A 23829-nucleotide genomic window follows, 5' to 3' on the forward strand; every position below is an offset into this window, starting at 1 on the left:
ATACTTTCTTCCTCAACACAATAATTGCAAAAAAATTATGTGTCATGCTGGCATATGCTGCTCTATCAAGGATATGTTTAAAGTTTGACATAATTAATAGATTATCCTGCTCTCAACCCACTAAACCAACAACAAATCTTCAGTTGCTGTTTATAGCACAAGTAGCACGTATCACACTACTGTTTGATATTTCTTTAGAAACATGGGCATAGCTAGGCATAAAATAAAGGTTTAAAGATTTGCAGTTATTTACCAAAAAAGCAATTTAGAACAACCTATTCTTTTAACTACAACCCATTTTTAAACATTTTATATAAAAAAAACAAGACCATAAAGCAGACTGACTTAGACTTGACCACCACTTACAGAAAAATAGAATTTACTATACTCTTTTTCATTCAAAAACACAACATCCAAATTGAAACAAATGCAAAAACCAACCTCTTGGTTGCCTAAGTAATTTGGTAAAACAAGACAATCATGCTTCAGGATATGCCATTATATAGTCCAGTTTGCTACATTCTTGAGAGAAAATCACAAAATATCAAAGGACTAGCTATCAATGAATTGTGTTGTGTACGTAACCCCTTCATTAATAATTTAAGAACATCCTCATGACCACTGCTTCCGCAATATTTGCAGTTTCACTGGTGGACTGCAAACTTCATAAATATGCATCATTAAAGGAGGGGGGGGGGAATTCAAATCATGCTGCAGTTCCAGACCAGAAGAATGGCTACAAGTCAACCCTCCCAACTCACCAGTCCAGATGAATTTGGAAATGACTCCTTCACCATTCCCGCTTCCCCAGTGTCCACACAGGCTGGGATGTTGGGTGTGAAAACCATAAGGTCACTTTTCCCACCACCATCACTGCTCACTCCTGCCAGGATATGGCTGTGGCGATTTGAATATGACCAACTACCTACTTCACTGGCACAAACCAGCGTGGCTGTGCCAGGTCCGCAGACCATTGCCTCCTTCGCTTGGCAATGACATCTCATGGCCATGTATACTATGGCCGCCAGCAGGAATAAGCTGGAGACCAAACAGATAGCAATGATCAAATAGAGATTTATAGGGTCCATCAGTGGCTTTGGATTCCCTGCTGTCCTGGAGAGGTAAGCATCACTTTGGACAGCCTGGGAGTTTACCATCAGTGACACAGTCAATGTGGCTGTCGATGACAGGGGTGGGTTGCCATGGTCTTTCACTAGAACCAGCAGATTCTGGCTGCTACCTCCCTCTGCCTCGTCCAGTGCATGGGTGGTACTGATCTCTCCACTATATAGTCCCACCCGCCAAGGGCCGCTGGTTGCTTCATGGATCTCATAGCGCAACCATGCATTGTACCCTGAGTCAGCATCCATGGCATGGACTTTGCCCACCACATGACCAGCAGCCATAGGGACTGACAGAAAGATGGTTTTATCCTCTGACCACGACACAACAGGTGCATTGTCATTCTTATCCACTACAAAGATTTGAATAGTCACATTGCCGCACAAAGAGGGCAGCCCAGTATCCTTAGCGCTAACTTGAAACTCTAGAAGCTTCATCTCCTCGTAGTCCAATGGCTGCAAAGCATAGAGCTTCCCGCTCTCCGAGTGCACAGAGATGTAGCTGGAGAGTGGCCAGGGCTTCTCGTCCAGCCAGTAGCTGATGAGGCTGTTCTCAGCCATGTCTGGGTCGGAGGCAGACACGGTGAAGATGTGAGCCCCAGGTGGGTTGTTCTCTTTGACAAAGACTGTGTACGAAGGCTGAGCAAAAGCAGGTGCATTATCATTCACATCACTGATTGGCACTTCAAGGATGCTGGTAGTTGACAGTGATGGAGCCCCTTGGTCTTGTGCTGTCACTACTAGTTTGTATTCTGACACCTGTTCCCGATCCAAATGTTCAGCTAATATCAGTGAATAATAATTTTTGACTGTGGATTCCAGTTTGAAAGGGGTTCCAGGAGGCCACAGGGAAGTGCTCACTTGTCCATTAGCACCAGTGTCCCTGTCTGAAATGCTGATAAGGGCCACCACCATTCCTAGAGGAGAATCTTCTGGGACAGGTGTCATCAGAGACATCACTGAAATATCAGGCATGTTGTCATTTAGATCCAGAATCTCAATCAAAACTTTGCAGTGTCCCGATAATGGAGGATTCCCCTTGTCTTTTGCCTCAACTTGTATTTCATAAAAATTCCTGTCTTCAAAATCCAAATTTCCCTTCACATAGACCTCACCAGTCTCTTGATCAAGAATAAACTTTTCTTTTCCATTTGCAGGAGAAAAGCTGTTTGATGTGTATGTAATTTCCTTATTGGCTCCTTCATCCAAATCTGTAGCATTTAGCTTTATTACCAATAATCCATTATCTGAGTTTTCAAATAACTGGGTTTTATAAACAGACTGGTTAAACACAGGAGGGTTATCATTTGCATCCAGCACTTTGATCACCAGCTGGACTGTACCAGTAAGCTGTGGCTGGCCTCCATCAAAGGCTGTGAGTAATAAGTGGTGAACAGGACAGTCTTCTCTATCAAGAGGTGTATTTAAAACAAGAAATAAAGATGAACTGTGTTCATGATTTTCCAGTACTTCTAAGGTAAAATGTAGGCTTGGACTAAGTTTGTAGCTGAGCAGAGAATTTGCAGCAATATCCAGATCAGAGGCTCCCTCTAGAGGAAAGCGTGAATTACGAATGCTAGACTCTGCAATAGTAAATAGCTGCTCTACAACAGGGAAAATGGGGGCATTGTCATTTATGTCACCAATCTCTACTTCCACATGGAAAACCCTCAACGGTTTGTCCACAAGCACTTCCAGGTGAATAATGCACACGACACTGCTGGGACACAGCTCCTCCCTATCTATCCGCGAATGCACAAATAAAATCCCATTCTGGACATTTACCTCAAAATACTCTCCCTCTTCTTTGGACACCATCCTGAACATCCGAGGTACCAGTTCACTCGCTTTCAGCCCAAGATCCTGGGCAATGCGGCCCACAAAGGTGCTAGGCTGGGCTTCCTCCGGCACAGAGTAGTGAATCTGGCCTCTCCCCATTTCCCAGGCGGTTTGAAGCAGAAGCAGCTGCAGCAGCTGCTTCTCCACCGAATCTGCTTTCCAAGCAAACATGGCAAACTGAGAGACAAAAATCTTGCCTTATGTTTCCTGGTATTTTAAGTCCTCTTCTTCAAAGGAGTTAAGGACAAAATCCAAAGGGTCCGTCAGAACTGGCACCTGTGAAATCCGCTGAATCTTTCCCAATGATCTTGCATCCTTCTGAGGATCTCTAGTGTGATCTGACAGGTTGAATTTTCACTGCTGGTTGAGGGGAGGAGTTCTGAATTTTCCACCTTGCTTAAATGGTTCCTTGGGCAACAGTGACCCCTTGTGACTGCATTTTATAATCAGAAAGCAGATTTTTTTTTCTTCTATGACTTTAGTCACATGGTTTCAATACATTCATAGCAATATTTCTCCTGATACACATTTACTTCAAAGCTAAAGTAACTATAATTATGTTATTTTCTCCATTATAGTTATGTATCATAATCTTTTTCATCATTCAACTCGTTGCTCCTTGTTGCCATATGGATTTTGAGAATGAAAATACAGTATCCAGATGCTTCTTGTAACATTGCCGTCACATATCATGTCTTCTTTCATTCTTCCCCCCCTCCTAATTCATAACTTCCTTTTCTGTTAGAAGATAATTTCCAAGAATTTTGAGATGTTACTAATTTTCATTTTCCTACCACAAACTGTACAACGTGGTCCGCAGTCACATGAGAGCAAACGAGGCATGCATATGCATACTCTCTCCCTGTCCTCACAAGTTTGGTACAGATACACAATGGTACCTTAGAAAGAACTGCTGGTTCATCTACCCAAGCATAGTCTTCTGCTGGATGCCCTATCTTGACCAGAGGGTTCTGCTGGGTTTTCCCCCATCGGCTGCAACTTGAAATGCCAGGGGCTGAACTTTGTGAATGAAAAGAATAAGCTGTTCCATGGAGATATGATACTTCCCCAAGAAATGTAGTTCTTGCGTCCAGTGTTGCCCGCCATTTTGCATGCAATTGGTTGCGCTTTTTTATTTTATTTTTAGAGTATTTCACATGTGAAAATGATTTGTGTACATAATTTTCACCACTAGGCAGGTTGTAGGAAGGATACTTCTGTGGTGCCTTATGCCTCTTTCTTGTTGAAAGAAAATGGCAATCATTTTTATTTAAATTTTGGTAGAGTAATCCAAAGGACTGTCAGGAAATCCTTTAAAAATTGAGGTATATTTTTTTCAATGGATTTCTGGCTTGTCTAAAATCATACATATAATTGTGAGGCAAAGCAACAGCATGTGCACACCACAAGGTTGCAAAGTGGCCTTATAAGAAATGCCAATATGAATGGGTGGAGTGAGAATACTACTGATCTATCTCACAGATGAATTCTTGTATGCCGGTCAAGATATTACTATTTTTGTGATTCTGATTTGAAATCTCTCTCTTTTTTAAAAGAAGAGACCAAGATCTTCAGGGGCAAATGTATTCATTTAGACTTCCACATAATTAATTCCTGAAAATTTGTTTGAAAATTCTAAGTACAGTGCATAACCATGGCTGTGGTATTTGTAGAACTTGAATCTGCCATCTGGCAGACAAGGAAGGGTAGGGTTAATCCCAAACTGGAACATGAACTATAGGAACAACTTTATTACACTTGAAGCCTGGAAAAGATTCAGAGGTGGTTTTTGAGCACAATGTTGGGTGCACCTGAATGTATTAAGACCTTATTATATTTGGAAGCAAGTTTAAATTTACTTGAGATCCTAGCAAGCGGCAAAGACATTCATGTGTTGGGTTAAATTCCTCTCCAATGTTTGCAAGATTAGTTGCTACCATATACTTTTGTTGATTCACTTCAAAGTAATTGGAAGAATGTAGTTAGGGAAAGGTTCCTTTCCACTGGTGTTTTGGGCTTTAACATTTCCAGTGATCTAGAGTGAACACAAAGTATTGTTAAACAATGAATGTTTGATATGAACTTTCAGAACTGTTGTGTGACCTTATTCTGCTTCCCATGAAAATGGTTATTTTCCTGTCCATTGAAACTTAATTCTCTTAAGAGTTCAGAGATACAATAAAGATTACACATTAAGATGATGCAATGCTACCTTCAGCTGTTCTTGAAGGCAATTGTAAGAAAATTTTCTGTCACATCAAGCTTGCCTTTGTAGCCCTAATGAAACTGAAATGGTCTTTATGTTCTCCTTTTTTGTCATTTTTACAATGACCTTAGATAGGATCTCCATTTATTTGACAGGCAGAGCATTCTGGTCCATAACAACCTGTATTGCTTCTTGCAAACTAAAGGCCACAGCTTCCTTAAGTCAATTCATTTCATGTCAGGTCTTCTCTTTTCCTGCTGCCTTCCACTTTTTGTAGCATTACGATCCTTACAAGCAAGTCTTGTCTTCTCATAATATCTCCAAAGTATGATAACCTCAGTTCAGTCATTTTAGCTCTTCGTTCAGGCTTTATTTGATGTAGAATCACTTTATTTGTCTTTCCGATGGTTCATAGTATCCCTAAAATACCATATCAAATAAATGCATATTTTTTTCTTATCAGCTATTTTCATTGTCCAGCTTTCACATCCATACATTGTGAATTGGAAATAGGGTTTCTGAGGTTTGGAGAACCTCAGAAAAAAATCCTTAAACTTGACAGTCCTTTTTAGTTCCTTCATAGCTGCCTTTCTGAGTCTCTGACTTTCTGTAGTCTCCCTTTCGATTGATGATACAGAAACTTCAACAACTTCAATTTCTTTATAGTCAACATTGAAGTAATGTAATATTTTTGTAATCATGTTTCTTGTCTTTTTAAATATTCAGCTGTTACCCTGCTTTTATATTTTCCTCTTTCACCTTCATCAGTAATTACAAATCATTGATATTTTCTGCAAAAAAAAAAGATCCCTCTGCTTTGCTTAAGATTATTGATGCTTCTTACAATTTTTACTTTTCCTTCTTTTCTATCTAATCATGCTTTCTGAATGGTACATTTGCCCATAAACTGGACAGATAGAGGGATAAAATAAATCCTTGTCTGACACTTGTCAGTGAAAAAAATATTCTCTGCATTCAGTGATGTGGCCCACCCATTTCTTTCAGAATAATCCATAGCTTTAGTGCCTCTCCCTTCATTCAGAAAAGCATAAACATCTGACATTCCCAACTCCGCATCTTGTGAAAGTCTTTGTTTTGAAAGTTGTCAGTCATCAGTTGAGGCTTTTCTTTTCCTTTGGCTACAGGAGTAGTGTTTTCCCATTCTTCCCTGGTTACATTTCTGGTTTCAGTCCATAATTCTTTAGCCTATAATTTCAATCCATAGTTCCTCTAAGTCATGGTCAGTTGAGCATTCTGATGCAGATCTGTTCCTTACATAGACTTTAAATCCTTCAGGAACATTGTATTTTGGTACTATTATAGTTTCAATGTTCTTCTTCAGATTACAGCTTCTCCATCTCTATGAATTACTGTACAAATTTTATTTGATTTCTATATTGGCCATCTGTTGATATCCAAGCAATCATCTGCTTGGTTGCTTCAAGCATGTATTTGCCTTGGATTAACAGAATTCTCCTGCTTTATATCTAGCTCCCATCAATGTTTGATTCTGCTTTGTTTCCTACTGATGTCTTCTAGTCACCTATGATTATCAGCATCTCCTGTTGTGGTGTGTTATCAGTTTCATCCTGAACACTTGAATAAAACTTTCCAATTTCTTCTTCTTCAGCATTTGTAGCTGTAGCACAAAGTTGAATGATGGTTCAATTGCTTTATTAAGAATAATGCTAGTTATACCCATTCATAGCTCCAGCAGGCAATTCAATACCTTCTGACCTTCAAGTTTCACCTTCCAGCATGAGCATTTATTTTGGATTCCCTCATTGTACAAAAAAAGCATTCAGAAGCAATTTGCCATTGCTTCCTTCCACACAACTCTTCCAAAATTTAGCCTAACTGTCACTGCGGTTGTCTATGAAAGATTCTCTGCTGGTGCCACCTGTTACTATTGTTGTTGTCCAATAGGTGCCCTTCAGCAGTTTTCCACCCTGATCATCATTGACATGATTGATTCTCTTCTGCTGATGTAATTGATGTTTCTTGAAGAGAAGGGTTACATCTGGTGTCTCAGCTTTCCACTTTTACTTTGGTGACTCCAATAGGTGTCTAGACTTGCAACAGCATTCATCTCAGATTGCCTGATAACTCAAAGGCCCTCATCAAGTTAAAATGTCTGTCCAAGAGGGGGTATGCCCTCCATTATACAGGGTAAGACCATAATTTGGATAACTGTATTTTATACTGATTCAGTTTTGCAGATATATTTCATTGCATTTTAACGCACTGATATACTTAATGCATTCCAAAGTACAGTATTCAAAATTATAATGTATGATTCTTTTATTATTTTTAATTTGATTTGTGGACTGTAACATATTATTTATTGATTGGCTTAAAGCCATTGGCCATAACATCATACATAGTTCAACAACAATAAAACTTATTTATACAAACAACAAAGCTACTCACTCAGCATAACATAACCCATAATCACCATTACCAATCAGGAAGATTCAAACAAAGAAGTTGGGGAAAGTTTTTGGAGCACCCACTTTTAAGTGTGCTTTGACCAGCTGGGTAGCCCCTTGGAAAGCCATGAATATTCAGCTTTCACTTTTTTCAATGTGGTAATGCAAGTTTCTGTTTGGTTATTAGGAAGCAATTTCCACTGAAATCAGTGGGGATTACTTCTGAGTAATTTAGAACACACTGTATGTCTCTAGCCATTTATTTACAGATGTATAGGAAACAGCAGATAGTAAAACCTCAGCAGTTACTCATTAAGAGGTAAACCTGTTTCTTGTTTCAATGATTTCAGCAACTAATCCAAAGGCACTTAGACAACTGACTTTTAGTAAATGTAACTCTTATTAAAAAAAACTATAAAGATGCAATCCCGTCATCCCTGAGATAGCATCCCAGAAGTCTTGGGAAATATTTCTATCTCCTCCTCCAGGGCTGGAGGATGTGCTCTTACCTCTGTTGGAGAAATCCAGCCTCTGATCTCTCTCCCCCACACCCTCTGCCATCCCCACTGAAAGATCCATGCTCTTCACCTCTCTGTCTTTAGAGCTCTGCTTTTTGGGGAGGATGGGGAGGACTGCAGCCATGATGCAGGTCAAATGGATGAAGCTTTAGTTCTGAAGCATCCAAAGCCCTTCCAACCTTCAGCCATGTGCCTGGTGTGGCAGATCTCTAGAGCAGCCACGGTCATGGTCTACATTAGGGAGAAAAGGAAAGGTGGAAAAAACTTTTCCTTCCTTTCTTCGAACAGGGCACCGAAGATACCAGTGCGCTCTAGTCTTAGAGTGCCCTTGACTGCAAAACAGGACTGCCCTGTTAATTTAGTCCTGTTTTATTTGTTTGTTTATTTGCTGAATTGCAATGTTATATGACTCCACAAGCGCACTGTTAGTCTTCCTTTCTTTCACTTTTACATACTCTCTCTCTCTCTCTCTCTCTCTCTCTCTCACACACACACACACACACACACACACACACAAAGTTTTCCATCTATTAGCATTACCACATAGTTATTAATTAATCTTCATTGAAAAGTGTAATGGGCCAGCATATGCTTTAGCGTCTCTAATGAATTTCTGACAAAATAATACCAGGAGATTTTTCCTGGAACATGAGGTACGGGGATTTCATGTTGTGATTTCTTTGGCATCAAACCCTGGATTTGAGGGAAACATTTGAGAGAAGAAATAATTCAACTGATTTGCTGAATTGTTAGTGGAAAAAAGTTTGGGAACTCCTCGTTATGGGGTGGCTCTCATTCAGGGCTGAAGCAACACGAAGCACTGATAATCATACAGATTTCCTTTTGATGAGGAAAATAGTTCTTCCACAGAGCATAACAAAGCACTTGTTTAATAACACCCAGTTTTTTTAGCTGTTTCTTCCTGCAGCCAAAGGAAAAATGAAATGCCATTTCAAAAGTACAACAAAATATAATTCTTGTAGTAAGACAGAACCTAAACTACTAACACAGAAATAGATGGTTTAGAATGCATGTGTCATTTGAAGTATTCTACAGGTAGTTTGTACTCTTACCTCTCCAGAAGAATCTGGAAGCAGCTCCTTCCCACTTCTTAATTCCCCATTCTCTGTGAAAACAGGAATGTTGGGGCTGAAGACCATGAGATCACTCTTGGCACCAGACTCCCCAGCCACACCTGCTAAGATGTGGCTGTGGCGATTGGAATAGGACCAGCTGCCCACTTCACTGGCACATACTAGGGTGGCAGTGCCAGGACCATACACCATGGCCTCCTTTGCCTGGCACTGGCATCGCAGAGCTACATAGAAGACAATTGCTAATAGAAACAAGCTGGACACTGAGCAGATGGCAATGATCAGGTAGACATTGACAGTGTTCCTCAGAGGCTTGGGACTCTCTCCAGTCTGAGAAAAGAGTGTATCAGTTTTAATAGCCTGGGCACTTGCCACCAATGACACACTCAGGGTTGCTGTGGTTGAGAGTTGAGGCTTGCCATGGTCCTTTACCAGCACCAGAAGAGTCTGGCTGCTTCTACCCTCTATTTCATCCAGGACTTGTGTGGTGCTGATCTCTCCACTGTACAGCCCCACTCGCCAAAGACCACTGCTCGACTCATGCAGTTCATATCGTAGCCATGCATTGTAACCTGAGTCAGCATCAAGGGCGCAGACCTTGCCCACCAAGTGCCCAGACACCACAGGAACAGTCAGAAGAATGGGCTTCTCTTCTATCTTCTCAGATACTGCAGGGGCATTGTCATTCTCATCCACCACAAAAACCTGAATAGTAACATTGCCACACAAAGAGGGCAGCCCAGCATCCTTGGCACTCACTTGGAATTCCAGAAGTTTCAGCTCCTCATAATCTAAAGGCTGCAAGGCATAGAGCTTCCCACTCTCGGAGTGAACGGAGATGTAGCTTGAGATTGGCCAGAACTTCTCATCTATCCAGTAGCTGACCAGGGCATTCTCAGCCACATCTGGGTCTGAGGCAGACACTGTGAAGATGTGAGCCCCAGGTGGGTTGTTTTCTTTCACAAAAACTATGTAGGAGGGCTGCATGAAAGTGGGTGCATTGTCATTGATGTCCCTGATAGGCACTAAAATGCTACTGCTAGCAGAGAGTGATGGGATGCCTTGGTCTTGGACTGTCAGTACCAAAGTGTACTCAGCCACTTGCTCCCGATCCAGTAGTTCAGTGAGAGTTAGTGAGTAGTAATTCTTGAACGTGGACTCTAGTTTGAACGGTATTCCAGAAGGCCACAAGGAACAGATAACTTGTCCATTGACCTCCGAATCCCTGTCAGAGATGCTGATAAGGGCCACCACAGTCCCTGGAGGAGAATCTTCCGGGACTGGTACAGAAAGAGAGGTCACTGAAATTTCAGGAATATTGTCGTTTACATCTAATACCTCTATAAAAACTTTACAGTGCCCAGACAATGGGAAGTTGCCTTTATCTTCTGCAACAATCTGAAGGTCAAAGAAATTAAGGTCTTCAAAATCCACTTTTCCAACAACTCTGACTTCTCCTGTATTAGGATTAATTCCAAATATTTTTGTAAAATGAGGAGGAACATTATTACTAAAAGAATAAGAGATTTCACTATTAACCCCTTCATCTAAGTCTGTGGCATTCAGTTTCATAACTAGGGTTCCATTAGCTGCATTTTCCCATAGTTTCACTTTGTAAACTGACTGGTTAAACACAGGAAGGTTGTCGTTAGCATCCAGCACATGAATCACCAGTTGGATTGTCCCGGTGAGCTCGGGCTTGCCCCCATCAGTGGCTGTGAGTAGCAAATGGTGAATGGGGGTCTCCTCCCGGTCAAGTGGGGTTTTAAGTATAAGTACTGGAGATTTATTGTGGTCCTCATCAATTCCTGAATCAATAATAAAATAGCGATTTTGGTTAAGCTTGTAAGTTAGCAGGGCATTAGTACCAATGTCTGGATCGGAGGCACCAGTTAATAAGAAACGAGAGCCTGATAACCTTGATTCTGCAATGGCCAAACTTTGTTCAGTTACTGAAAAAACTGGAGCATTGTCATTTATGTCCCTGATTTCTACCTCCACGTGGAAGACCCTCAGAGGTTTGTCCACAATCATCTCCAGGTGAATGGCACACTCAGCATTCTTGCCACACAGCTCCTCCCTGTCTATCCGGGAATTGACAAACAAGATCCCGTTCTGCACATTTACCTCAAAGTGGTCTTTGCGTCCTTTTGACACCATCCGGAACATCCGAGGCACCAGCTCCTCCACCTCCAGCCCCAGGTCCTGAGCGACGCGGCCCACAAAGGTGCCATGCTGGGATTCCTCCAGCACAGAATAATGGAGCTGGCCCTTCCCCATCTCCCAGGCGGTGTGGAGCAGCATCAGCTGCAGCAGCCGCTTTGCCAGGGAATCATCTTTCCACGCAACCATTGCAGACCGAGACACAACACCTCTTCTTCTTTTCAGGGGGAAAAACCACCTTTTCTTGGCAAAATGAAGATCAGGAGGATCCTAGGAATTCTTCCAAATCGCTGCTGACATTATCATGTCAATAGACGCCAGGGCTTGTTGCATTTGGTCCTTGGAGTCGCTATTGTGAAGCTGACAGGAAAGGTTTCCAGTCACTCTGAGGGAGGAGCTCTCCGTTTTCACCCTGCGAGTACTTTTCCTTAGACAACAGTGACCCCTTGTGAGTGGATCTTGAAATGGAAAACATTTACATTCTGCCTTAATCAAATAGTTCCAATAACTTATTTTCCCATTTGATTAATACACACTTGCATAATTTGTTTGTCATTAATTATTGCTTATGGGATTATTACACTTATTCTTCTGAGTCTAAATGTCCTCCAAGAATATATCTTGGCTTCTTTGATGTGTAACCCTCACATATTCACATTGTTTCACTTTTTTATGTTCCTCTGTAATTGTGTACCAAACAATGTGACAAGTGACTATGACCAAGATGTGTTTGTCAACATTCATTAAATACACACATCAGGAAATCATAACAGACTGTGAATATGTAGATGAAAATCAAGGTTTGTTGTTATGTAGCATGTGAAAGAGTACTTAATCATTCTGGTGATTTAATTTTCTTGTTATTGTTTGTACTTTGAAACTGAAACATCTTGGTTGTCATAAACAATTGTTTCCACCAGTAGTAACTTCAGTAGCCCATCATGCAAATCTCTGCTCAGTGCCCAGCTATCCCCTCAAACCAGGTCTTCCTATTTGTTATTTTCATTGCCTCTGTTTCTTTCCGTTGTTTTACAGACAGCCAATCATTGCCCCAATAGTCCTGCCACAAATAACATCATCTTCTTTCTCCATGCTCATTACCCTTCTGGCAAGAGATCATTTTGGAGACCTTTGAAATATTACCAGCCTCAAAAAAAAAAAAAAAAAAAAGCTTTTATTATCCATAACTGTTACAGCAAAACTGTCGTCAAAGCTCTTCCTTGCCTGAACATAACAGAGATAGGGATGTGCTTCTTCCCTCACCCTCATCTCATCACAGGATGCTTATGCTTTGCTTCCCCCCACCCAAGATGTATACTGGAATTTGCCAGTTGGAAATATTTCCAAATAACTCATAAACTCTTTTTTTAAAAAGTTTTAAAAGTGCTTATTTCTGTACTTCAAGTAAATTTAAACTGTTCGATATTAAGTTATCAGCACTTATTTCTATCTCCTCTATTCCTGAAAGACATTGTTATTGTTAGAGGCATCCTTCAGTCTCGAAAGACTATGGTAACCTGCTCTGTATGGAGGCCTTGGAACAGTGTCTAGTGTGGCTGAGGAGGCCAATTCGAGAGTGACAATCTCTTCCACACTGAAGACAAATCCAATCTGTCCCCTGTCCAGCTCCCTGGTTTTGCTGCTTTTGTGACTTCCTCTTTGCCTCGGCCTGCTGGACAAGGTTCTCTTCGAATTGGGAGAGGCCGTGATGCAACGCCTGCCTCCAGGCTGAGCTTTGAATGCTCAGATGTCAGGGTTTCCCATCTGTTGAGGTCTATTCCTAAGACCTTCAGATCCCGCTTGCAGATATCCTTGTATCGCAGCTGTGGTCTCCCTCTGGGGCTATTTCCCTGCACTAATTCTCCATACAGGAGATCCTTTGGAATCCAACCATCAGCCATTCTCACAACGTGCTCAAGCCAACGTAGACTTTGCTGTTTCAGTAATGTATACATGCTGAAAATTCCAGCTCGTTCTAGGACTACTCTATTTGGAACTTTGTCCTGTCATGTAATACCAAATATCCGTCGGAGGCAACACATATGGAAGGTGTTCAGCTTTCTCTCTCTGTCGTGCTCAAAGGGTCTAGGACTCACTGCAGTACAGGAGTGTGCTCAGGACACAGGCTCTATAGACCTGGATCTTGGTATATCCGTCAGCTTCTTATTAAGCCATACTCTCTTTGTGAGTCTAGAGAACATGGTAGCTGCTTTGCCAATGCGTTTATCCAGCTCGACATCTAGAGCTAGGGAGTCAGAGATGGTTGAGCCAAGGTACAGAAAGTCATGAACAACCTCCAATTCTTGTGTGGAGATGGTAATAGAGGGAGATGAGTCCATGCCCTGGCCCATGATTTGTGTTTTCTTCAGGCTGATTGTTAGTCCAAAGTTTTGGCAGGCCTTGCTGAAATGATTCATGAGTTGTTGGAGGTCTTCAGCAGAGTGGGCAACAATGCCTGCATCATCGGCAAAGAGGAAGTCCCACATGCATTTCAGTTGGACTTTGGTTTTTGCTCTCAGTCTAGAGAGATTAAAGAGCTTTCTGTCTGATCTAGTACGGAAATAGATACCTTCTGTTGCAGTTCCAAAGACATGCTTCAGCATGACAGCAAAAAAGATCCAAAACAGGGTGGGTGCAAGGACACAGCCCTGTTTCACTCCGCTTCGGATGTCAAAGGGATCTGATCTTCCGCCGTCAAAAACTACAGTGCCTTTCATTCCCTCATGGAAGGATCTGATGATGTTAAGGAGATGAGGTGGACAACCAATCTTGGGAAGTATTTTAAAAAGGCCATCCCTGCTAACCAAGTCAAATGCTTTTGTAGGGTCTATGAAGGCCACTAAGAGTGGCTGTTGTTGTTCCCTTAATTTCTCCTGCAACTGTCGGAGGGAGAATATCATGTCAGTGGTGGATCTATTAGCTCGAAATCCACACTGTGATTCTGGATAGACTCTGTCTGCAAGCACCTGGAGCCTCTTCAGCACAACACGGGCAAGCAGCTTCCCTACAACGCTAAGAAGAGAGATGCCACAGTAGTTATTGCAGTCGCCCCTTCTCCTTTGTTCTTGTACAATGTGACGATGTTTGCATCCTTCATGTCCTGTGGTACTCCACCTTCCCTCCAGCAGAGACAAAAGACAATAGCTGAAATTCTGTTAGCACAACTCTGTGCATGTAAAGTTGATGATGTCATCAGCTACAGCAATTTATTGCTAATAAAAAATTTTCAATTCTACCTCCCTGAGTTCCAAGGCATCCTAGAGATACCTTTCATCCTGAGGTAAACTTTGAAGCCTCAGGACAGAAGGGGGAAGAGTCTTTCATGCCTGAAAATTGGTGGCAGTCCCAGCAGCCATCATTTTTGAACATTAGAGAATCTCCCTTCCTCCAGCTTCCCCAGGATGAAAGGGGTCCCTAAGAAGCCATAGAACTTAGGGTGTGTGTGGCAGAAATTAGGAATAAAATAAAATAAATTGAATTAGCAATAAAATGCCATGGCTGATGATATCATAGAGCTGCACCAACAGAATTTCAACAAGTGTTTTTTTTTTTAAATTGAAGTGAGTTTGAATGATACATTTCTAAATGTGTGTGGGCAGTCTAACAGATTCAGATTTTTCCCCCTCCCATTGGTTGTCAAATCATTTGAATCGTAGAACTGTTGATCAAGATAAGAGAGTGTGTTAAGGCTCACACAAAAGAGTTATGGAAATGTTATAAAGAAATAAAAAAATAAAGAAAGACTGCAATTCTGATTGGGTATAAGCTAGCACAGCTATTGAGGAGGAGTGATGGGAGTTGTAAGCAAACAAGATTCAGAGGACATGTTTACTAGTCATAGTGATAATTACAAGCATTGTGTAGATGCAGAAATACTAGGATTCAGCTTTATAATAAAGTCTGCTTTCCTTATAGACATGTTTTAGCTCTTTATTTGTATTTGAATATTAATATCTAATTTACTGGGATTTAAATATGTATTTTTTTAGCTGCTCTATGCTACCTCAAGTCCCTTTACTGGAAGAAAGGCGGTATATGAAAAACGTAAATAAGTAAGTAAGTAAATACTGTTGTCTGAGTAGATAGGCATTTCATTGTTATGATCTTCCTAGTCACATTTATTGTTTGATGTCTGTTGGTTATATGAGCAATACATGGCCCAAATGGGAGGGGATCTCACTCGCAAAATTCAGGGTGAGGTGTCCTCTTAGTCAGACTACAGCCACCAATGAGCTGTTGCGTGTTGAAATATGTAGACAGCAAAGGGAAGAAACCAAGATGTTTTGTGCACAATCACAAACATCCTAAAGCACCTGAGACATTTACGGGAAGTGTTTCTGTTGTCTTGAATGTTTCCTGCCCAGGGTAATAAGATCCATTCTTTACCTCCAGGAATTAGAATCAACCTTTAAAAATCCAACTATTTTTTTATGAGTGAATTCTTCCAAAGTATCATAAAGTTGAATCCAAGTGTCTGTGGACATGCTTCTATGTCCACCTTTTTCCTGTTAAAATTTCAGGCATTAAAAAAAAAAAATGAAACAACATGGCTACTGAAATAAGTTGGTTCCTTCAGTACATTGAAATGTACTTACTTTTCCAACATGTTATAGAAATGCATTAAACTGATACTGATTTCTACTACATATGCAGTGTCTTTTTAAAAAAACGTCATCAAATGTGCTTGCTATCAGTGTTCACACATGGTTTGTTTTTTTCCAAATCACCAGTCCAAGTCACTGAGAAATGTTCTCAAATGGCCATAGAAACACCATGAGATCATACATGTTGCCCTAGACAGCTCAGATAAGACAGCTTGGACTGCAGATTGTAAGTACTGTATGTGTGATCAGAGAAAGAAGTAGGGAATCTTAAATGAATTTCTGGTTCCCAAATTATTCTGCTAAGATCCTCACTACATAAAATGAGGATCTTGCCTCTAGAAGCAGTGATAAAAATAAAAGAACAAATTTAAAAGACAAAAACATGGTGACACATTAAATACTAAATGCTTGCCCTGGTTAACATGGCTACCTCTTCTGCAACTTTAAGTACAAGAAGTACACCTTCCTCATATGTTTTAGTTTATAGACAGGCAGACCACTGTATGTATAGGGAGATGTATGTATAGGAAAACTGGAATAGATCTGGTCAGCCTAATGACAAACATCAGTGATCAATAAATCTGCTTAAACGGCACTGTTGTAATAGGATTTCTATCGGTCTTCCAATTCTTCTCACCTAGTTCTTTCTGTCATGGTACAACATTATAAGCTGTAGGCGAACAACCTTCTATACAGCATCTCTCGCTCCATTTTTAGTTCTAATGCTCTATAATTGTTGGCATTTGCTTTTTTAAAAAGCAAATCTATAGTACTGTATAGCAACAGCAGTCAAGAATCTTAATGAAAATATTTGTAAAAGAGTCCTTACATTCCACAATGATTTGAAGGACCAGGAGGAAGTAAGGTAAAGGTAAAGGTAAAGGTTCCCCTTGACAATTTTTGTCCAGTTGTGTTCGACTCTAGGGGGCGGTGCTTATCCCCGTTTCCAAGCCATAGAGCCAGCGTTTGTCCGAAGACAATCTTCTGTGGTCACATGGCCAGTGCAACTTAGACACGGAACGCTGTTACCTTCCCACCGAGGTGGTCCCTATTTATCTACTTGCATTTGCATGCTTTCGAACCGCTAGGTTGGCGGGAGCTGGGACAAGCGACGGGTGCTCACTCCATTGCGTGGATTCGATCTTGTGACTGCTTGGTCTTCTGACCCTGCAGCAAAGGCTTCTGCGGTTTAGCCCGCAGCAAAGTACTTTCCAATTAATGTATTGTTAGGTGCAGTCCCCTTATTGTGGAAAGGTTTCCTCCAGAAAGAACTGAGATGACACTTCCTAACTTTGCTTAGAAAGGCTGTGACTACACTGGCAAATAGTATGGGATTTGCTACAGAAGCAGAACGGATGAATTTGAACATTTTTTAACTGATCACATGATGCAAAGGCCAAAGCAAATCAGCCTTTTTGCTTCAGATGAGGAGGTTACTTTAAGGTTCATATCACCCCATATGAGTCTTCTTTGACTTTTAGGATCTTCTGGGGAGACTCTTCTCTTGGTTGCACCCTCTTCCCAAGCTCACTTGGCGAGGACATGAGAGAGGGCCTTCTCAGTGGCTGCTCCCAGGCTTTGGAACACCCTGTCCCAAGAAGCCAAGTTGGTTCCCATCCCTCTTGTCCTTCTGGTGTCAGGCAAAGACCTTCCACTTCAAGCCGGCCTTTAAATAGTAAGTTAGTTATCTCAGGAATGCTGGTTTTTAACTTATAGGTTTTTACATGTTTTTATTATTGTTTTATACTTGATTTTTTAAAAAAAATCTTAATGTATGTATTGTTTTTTAAATGTGATATTTAAATAGTGTTTTTCAGTTTGTTGTTTTATCTGTTGTGCGCCACCTTGGATCCCCTACTGAGAGAAAAGCAGCATATAAATAATTTAAACAAACAAACAAGTATTTTTGCCTGCCTCTGGGGGCTTCGCCCTTTTGAAAGCTGGAATGATTTAAATGGCATTTTCCCTCTGTGATCAGTTGTTTTATTCTCCAAAAGGAAGGGGGGGCATGACTGTGGGTTGTACTCTTGTTCCATACTAAGCTACGTATGATGTTTTGAACAGTTGCAATACCCATCTACCGCCAATATTCCTCCCTACTCATCCCAAAGTATTGTTTCATTTAAAAAAAAAAACAATCTGAGTTTAACTCTAAATCACCTCACCATTGCACTGATACACCATCTCTGCATGGACAAGAAAAAGAAGATAAAAACTGATATGAAATAGAAACAACTCCATTGCAACTACAGCAGACTACTGTGTGTGCGCAGCTTGTACATGTTTGTATGGTAAGAAGACCTTTGGAAAATTGTCCCTTTTCTCTAATGCCATGCAATACTTTAAGCAGTCCACCGGCTTTACAATGAAGCATAAAGGGATAGTCCGGGTTCAACAGAAGATGGGATCAAAAGGATGGGGGATGGGGGCTGCCAAGATGGGGCAACGTACATTGGATTGTGGAGCCATTGTGGACCCTGGCACGGAAACAATCTGCCATCTCCAAGTGATCACCTAATCCCAATAAAAGCATGAAATAGGCTGTGAATCAATCTGGTGTAGCCACAGTTTGAACATGATCATGTTCCATTAGGCTTTGGATGCTGTGTACTATTTTGTGGTTCTTCAGTTTCAATGCAACTCACAAATTTTGCTGTTCTTGTTTCTGTCTATATACTGTATTTTTTGCACCCTAAGACTCACTTTTTTCCCACAAAACAGGGGTGTGGAAAGTCTGTGCGTCTTATGGAGCGAAGAAAACAGATTATATTTTCCTGTTTTCTTCTCCTAAAAAATTGGTGCGTCTTATGGAAAGGTGCGTCTTATGGAGTGAAAAATACGGTACTTTTTTTTGTGGTGTGATGATATACTACAACACCCTACGTGCCTGGTGGCCAGGGAATGCACTAAATTAATTAAATAAATGTAAACACACACACACACACACACACACACACACACATACATACATACATACATACGCAGAAGACAAGTGAAGAAGGACTGTAAGTGGGTTTCTTTGCCTGGAGCCTGTTATTTTCTTCATGGGAACCTTTGTTCTGAATAGCATTATTGATTCAAAAATCACAGACTGGACCATAAACTCTTAAACCTTATTTAAAATTATGTAGATAATAGGAATACTCATTTTAAATTGTTGAATTGACATATGTAGTACTTGAAACCAAGTCTTATGGCACATTAAATCACAATATGCACAAGCAACATGCCCAAACCACACAACAAAACTTGAATGCTTGGGTAAACAAACCAGGTATGATACCTCACAGCTTGGAATAGACACCTTTTTGGCTACAATCTTCGCCCCCACTGATATGCTACTTATGAATCCAGGAGTATGCCAGACTGGGATTATAGTCAATTTTAAACCTAGGTTTATAAATCTCAGATGCACTGGCACAATAAATCATCAACCCAGGCTCATGTATAATTCTAAGCCATCAATACCTGGTTTATTAGTGCACTTGTATGGGCAGGAGCAGCAAAGCAGGAATGAACGGGCCGTGTGCACTTAATAAATCTGGAGATCTTGCTTAACAGAATGTACAAATGCAGCCATTAATATTTCTACTGGACCACTTATACCCGTAGCCAATCATTCAGTAGGTCATAATTAGAACTCTTATTTAAATTTTCTGCACAGGAAATCTCTTTTGCTAATGACAGTCACTCAAGTGAGGATACAGATTCCTTCATCAATTCAATGAGGGCCTTAGCAGATGTAAAAAAAACCTCACTGTCATTAGTCAGACCATGTTCCATTACGCTAAAAATCTGTCTGCTGCTTTGTAATCCTACACATTTATGGAAACCTCACAACACCTTTCATATATACAGTCAGTACAAAATTTCTTGCACTGTCTTTTCTGTATAAAGATGCTGCCGTTACATTGAGATTGAGGTTATAATCCATACTGGATAGGATTACACCTTCCAGAAGATCTGGTACGTTTGTAGCTTCAGAATGCTCCTGAATATGGTGCTGTGCCTGGAAAATAAGGTAGCAGTGGGAGTGCCTTTGCTCAACTCTGTTAGACCAGCTGCACCCTTTCTTGAGGAAGGAACATCCTGCCACAGTGATTATTATCTTCTTATCTTCTTATGTTTTCTATACCTCTTGTTTAGGGCAGTCTCTTGTTCTATCAAGAACTGGCTTTGAAAAGCCTGTTACAAAATGTGGTAGATACAAAGCTTGAGAAAAACATATTGGCTGAAATCCAGCAGTAAGCTGCATCTGAAGTAGGCTCATCGATTCAGTGGAACTTACATAGGTTTTGACTCACCAAAACCACACTGATTCAATGGATCTACACTTGTTGCAATTTATTACAGGATTTGACCTATTGATTTTAACACATTAATGTTAAATTCATGACTTTTTTTTTGCTAACCAGACAAAATGAAATTTACTCTTCTAAAGTTTCAAAGTAACAAGAAATATTAACAAGATGTTCACTAATTAAAATTGTTAATAGTAATGATATTTTCCTCTGCTGAAGGAATACATGTGTGCATACTCTCTGCTCAGAGAGACATATCCATGCAACTTCTGCAAAACACTGGCTTTAAACAGAGCTAATAATACTTAGATCATTTTAGCAGGACAATAGAGAAAATAATCCTGAAAGTATAGTCTTCTGAAATAAAAGCACACACATGGTATTAATGTCCTGCATAATTCACAGTGTCTGCTTTCTTACTACATTCACTAAACTACACTGACAGAATATTTACCTATATGAAAACTAATGCCTTCCAAACTCTCGTGGATCTTTAAGTTTTGAAAAACATTTTAGATGTTTGCATTTGGAGCAAAACTAGTAATTGTTCTCCAGTGGAAGGCTGAGCTGGGGTGATTTACATTATTTCTTTCCTAAGCATAGCTATCTCCAGAGAAACTGGCACAGGTAGCTTTTTTATCACATTAGCCTAGCTGCATCAAGAACAGACTTTGGTAGCACTTTTAAATACTAGTAAGCTTACTGCAAAAGATTTATACCATCTGAAAAAAAAAACAGAGTATTCTAAAGAGAAACCAGAAATATATCTGAAAAAATAAAATAAAATACTTATACATTTATTTGGAGATTGTATTTAACAGTGGTAAAATTACCTCACATAGATACTAAATATCCTAAATTATGTTGGAGATGTGATCAAGTTATGGGTACATATTTACATATGTGGTGGGAATGCAAAATCATCCTGGAATTTTGGAACTCAGTTTCCAAGGAAATGAATATAATAGCCCAAAAAAATCAAAAATAAAGCATGATTTTTAGATATCTGAATGTTATAATGAACTATGGGATACAGCTATTAATAATAAGCTAAGATGTTATATTAAGGGGAAAACAGGATTGTTAAATAAGAATATTTTTAAGGACATATGAGGAGACTTTATGGAATTTGTATTAATAAAAGGGAAATGTTATTTACCTTCTGAAGAAACATTGCAATTCTGGAGGGAATAAGGGGCTTTGAAATATTAATTGAAAACTTAAAAATATTCATATTGGACCTGGTGAAGGGGTGCACTATGTTTCAGTTAAATAAATTAACCGTTATTATGCCAAAGGGTTATTGTTTATTTATTTGTTTTATTTATTGTTTTGGTTATACTATGTATTGTTTCAGATATGTGGTTTTTTGTTGTTAAAACATATATCTATAAAGCTTATTGCAGCATAAGCTTGGTTTGTTTCATCTTTATCTTTGGGAATTTCTTGTATAAGTACTTTTTCTTCTGGGAGTAGAGAAAAGATATCTATATCAAGAGGACAGATATCCTTTTCCAATCTCACGTGTTAGACCTATTGGTCTCAGCATTCCTTGCTCACTGCAGTATTATGAGCTTTGCAGCATGAAAAATGTACCAAGTTGAGGAAGGGAATTTTAAAGCAATGAAAAGACCACGTCAAGGGGCACCACTACTAAATATGCCACTAGGGTTCACACTTGGTACTCCACATGCCATTTTCCATAAATGCTAGTGTTTATTTCAAAACCAATGTGAATTCAATAACTCAAATAATTTCAGCTTCAAACCTCAACAGCAAGTTGTAACTCACCCCATTTCTAATGGTTAACAATAAAAATACTATTTTTCAGACTTAACATTCCAGTAATCAAGCTGGATAGACCTTGGTGAGGCATGCAACTTTCTACAGCTCATCACCCACTGGCTAGGATCATCTATAATAAATTAACCCATTGTAGCACAATTTCTCTCTCTGTGTGTATATTCTTTAGTCCATCACACATTACAAGCCATGATGAGGATGTATAATCTCCAGGCTTAGAAGAAAGGTACCTCCAAATGCCAGATGCAGGGGAGGGGTATCAGGAGACAGGTATTTAGTTGTCTTGTGTGCTCCCAGAGGCATCTGGTGGTGCCACTATGAGAGACAGGAAGCTGGACTAGATGGGGCATTTGGTTCTGATGTCACTTATAAATCAAATGTCAGTGAGGGTCAATAAGGGCCAGGAATGTTTTTAATTAGCTTTTTCCAGCCACACCCTTTCTTAAGGAAGGAAGATCTGGCCACAATCACCCATACCTTATACTTTTCTTCCTTTAAAAAAAGAGAGAGAAAGCAAAGAGTGCTGTTTATATACTGCCCATAGCACTTCAAGCACTTCTGGGTGCTTTACAAGTTAATTATGTAGGGTACACATTGCCCCTATTGTTGCCCCTACCCCCGCAAACTGTGTACTCATTTTACCAACCTCGGACGGATGGAAGGTTGAGTGAACCTTGAGGTGGCTATCTGGGATTGATCCCTGGGTCATGAGTACCATTTTGGCTGCAGTACAGCAGTTTAACCACTGCACCACTTAAGCATCTCTTGTTCAGAATTACTATTATTGCATTCCAATAGGTGACCTTGAAATCCCTGTTAGAATATGTAGAGTATAGATTTTTGTGAGGATTACACTTTGTAGACTATATTACTCCTCTCCTGGATCACTGACTTCATCATTTTTTCAACACAAATGCAAGGTGCTCATTTGACCTACAAAGTCCTAAACAACTGTCTCCTTTAATATGAATCTTCCCATCAGTTACTATTAGTATCAGAGGCCCTATTCTATATTCCACTGAGTTTGTCTACTGGCCTTCTTCACAGCAGCAAAGGAGGTAAACTTGGATCCTTACTTATTTTATTTTCAGCTAAAGATGAGTCTACAGAGAGTCTTCTATAATGCTCACCTTCTGCACCTTCTTGCACTCTGGAAGGCTTTAGCAGTTAAACGCAGGGATGTGTGTGAATATTCTAAGCTAAATACAAACAGAATATTCTGAGAGAAGCCTCAACCTAGGGGATAATTTGTCAAAATTACCAGAAACACTGGGTCAAATACTAGGGTCTGTAACTTATTGAAAGTCACAACTAAAGTAGATCCATTGAATCAGTGGGATTTACATACATGTCAATTTAGCAACTGATTACATGGGTTCAATTTCTATTTCTAACATTCTAACATAATTCATTTATCAGAAATACCTAAACTACTCATGTATATTGGTTGCTGAGAGACACAAATGAGACTGTTGTTGAACCCCTGTTCTGCTTGCGAGCTTCTCATAGGCATCTGGTTGGCCACTGTGTGAGCAAAATGTTCGACTGTACAGGCTTCCGCTCTGGTCCAGCATGGCTCTTCTTTGATTCTTACTCACTTTACTATGTTTTGTCAGAGCTGAGAAGGCTTTTGACAGAATAGAATGTCTTTGTATGAACAAGAGTTCTCACCATTAGAATTAATATTTATGGAATTCTTCAAGTAATGAAGGAATTAAGATATAGACTTATCTGGATTGCATTGTTTTACT

General features: G+C 40.0%; 1 protein-coding gene across 15 annotated transcripts in view; it reads right to left on the bottom strand.

Moving 5' to 3' along the window:
• Positions 1-23829, bottom strand: part of LOC110082095 (protocadherin alpha-C2) — a 239021-nt gene that overhangs the window by 122322 nt on the left and 92870 nt on the right. Inside the window, exon 1 of one of the 15 annotated variants that reach the window (XM_072998381.2) lies at positions 762-6133. The exons of 13 other annotated variants lie outside the window; for them this stretch is intronic. In XM_072998381.2, coding sequence (XP_072854482.2) covers positions 762-3131 — 2370 coding nt within the window. In that variant the 5' untranslated portion in view covers positions 3132-6133. Of the gene's footprint in view, positions 1-761; positions 6134-9186; positions 12020-23829 lie in introns of those variants that run through there. One more of the 15 variants, XM_078392500.1, reaches the window with a different exon arrangement.

This window comes from Pogona vitticeps, chromosome 4 (genome assembly GCF_051106095.1).
Source record: "Pogona vitticeps strain Pit_001003342236 chromosome 4, PviZW2.1, whole genome shotgun sequence".
In the NCBI taxonomy this organism is placed as follows: Eukaryota; Metazoa; Chordata; class Lepidosauria; order Squamata; family Agamidae; genus Pogona; species Pogona vitticeps.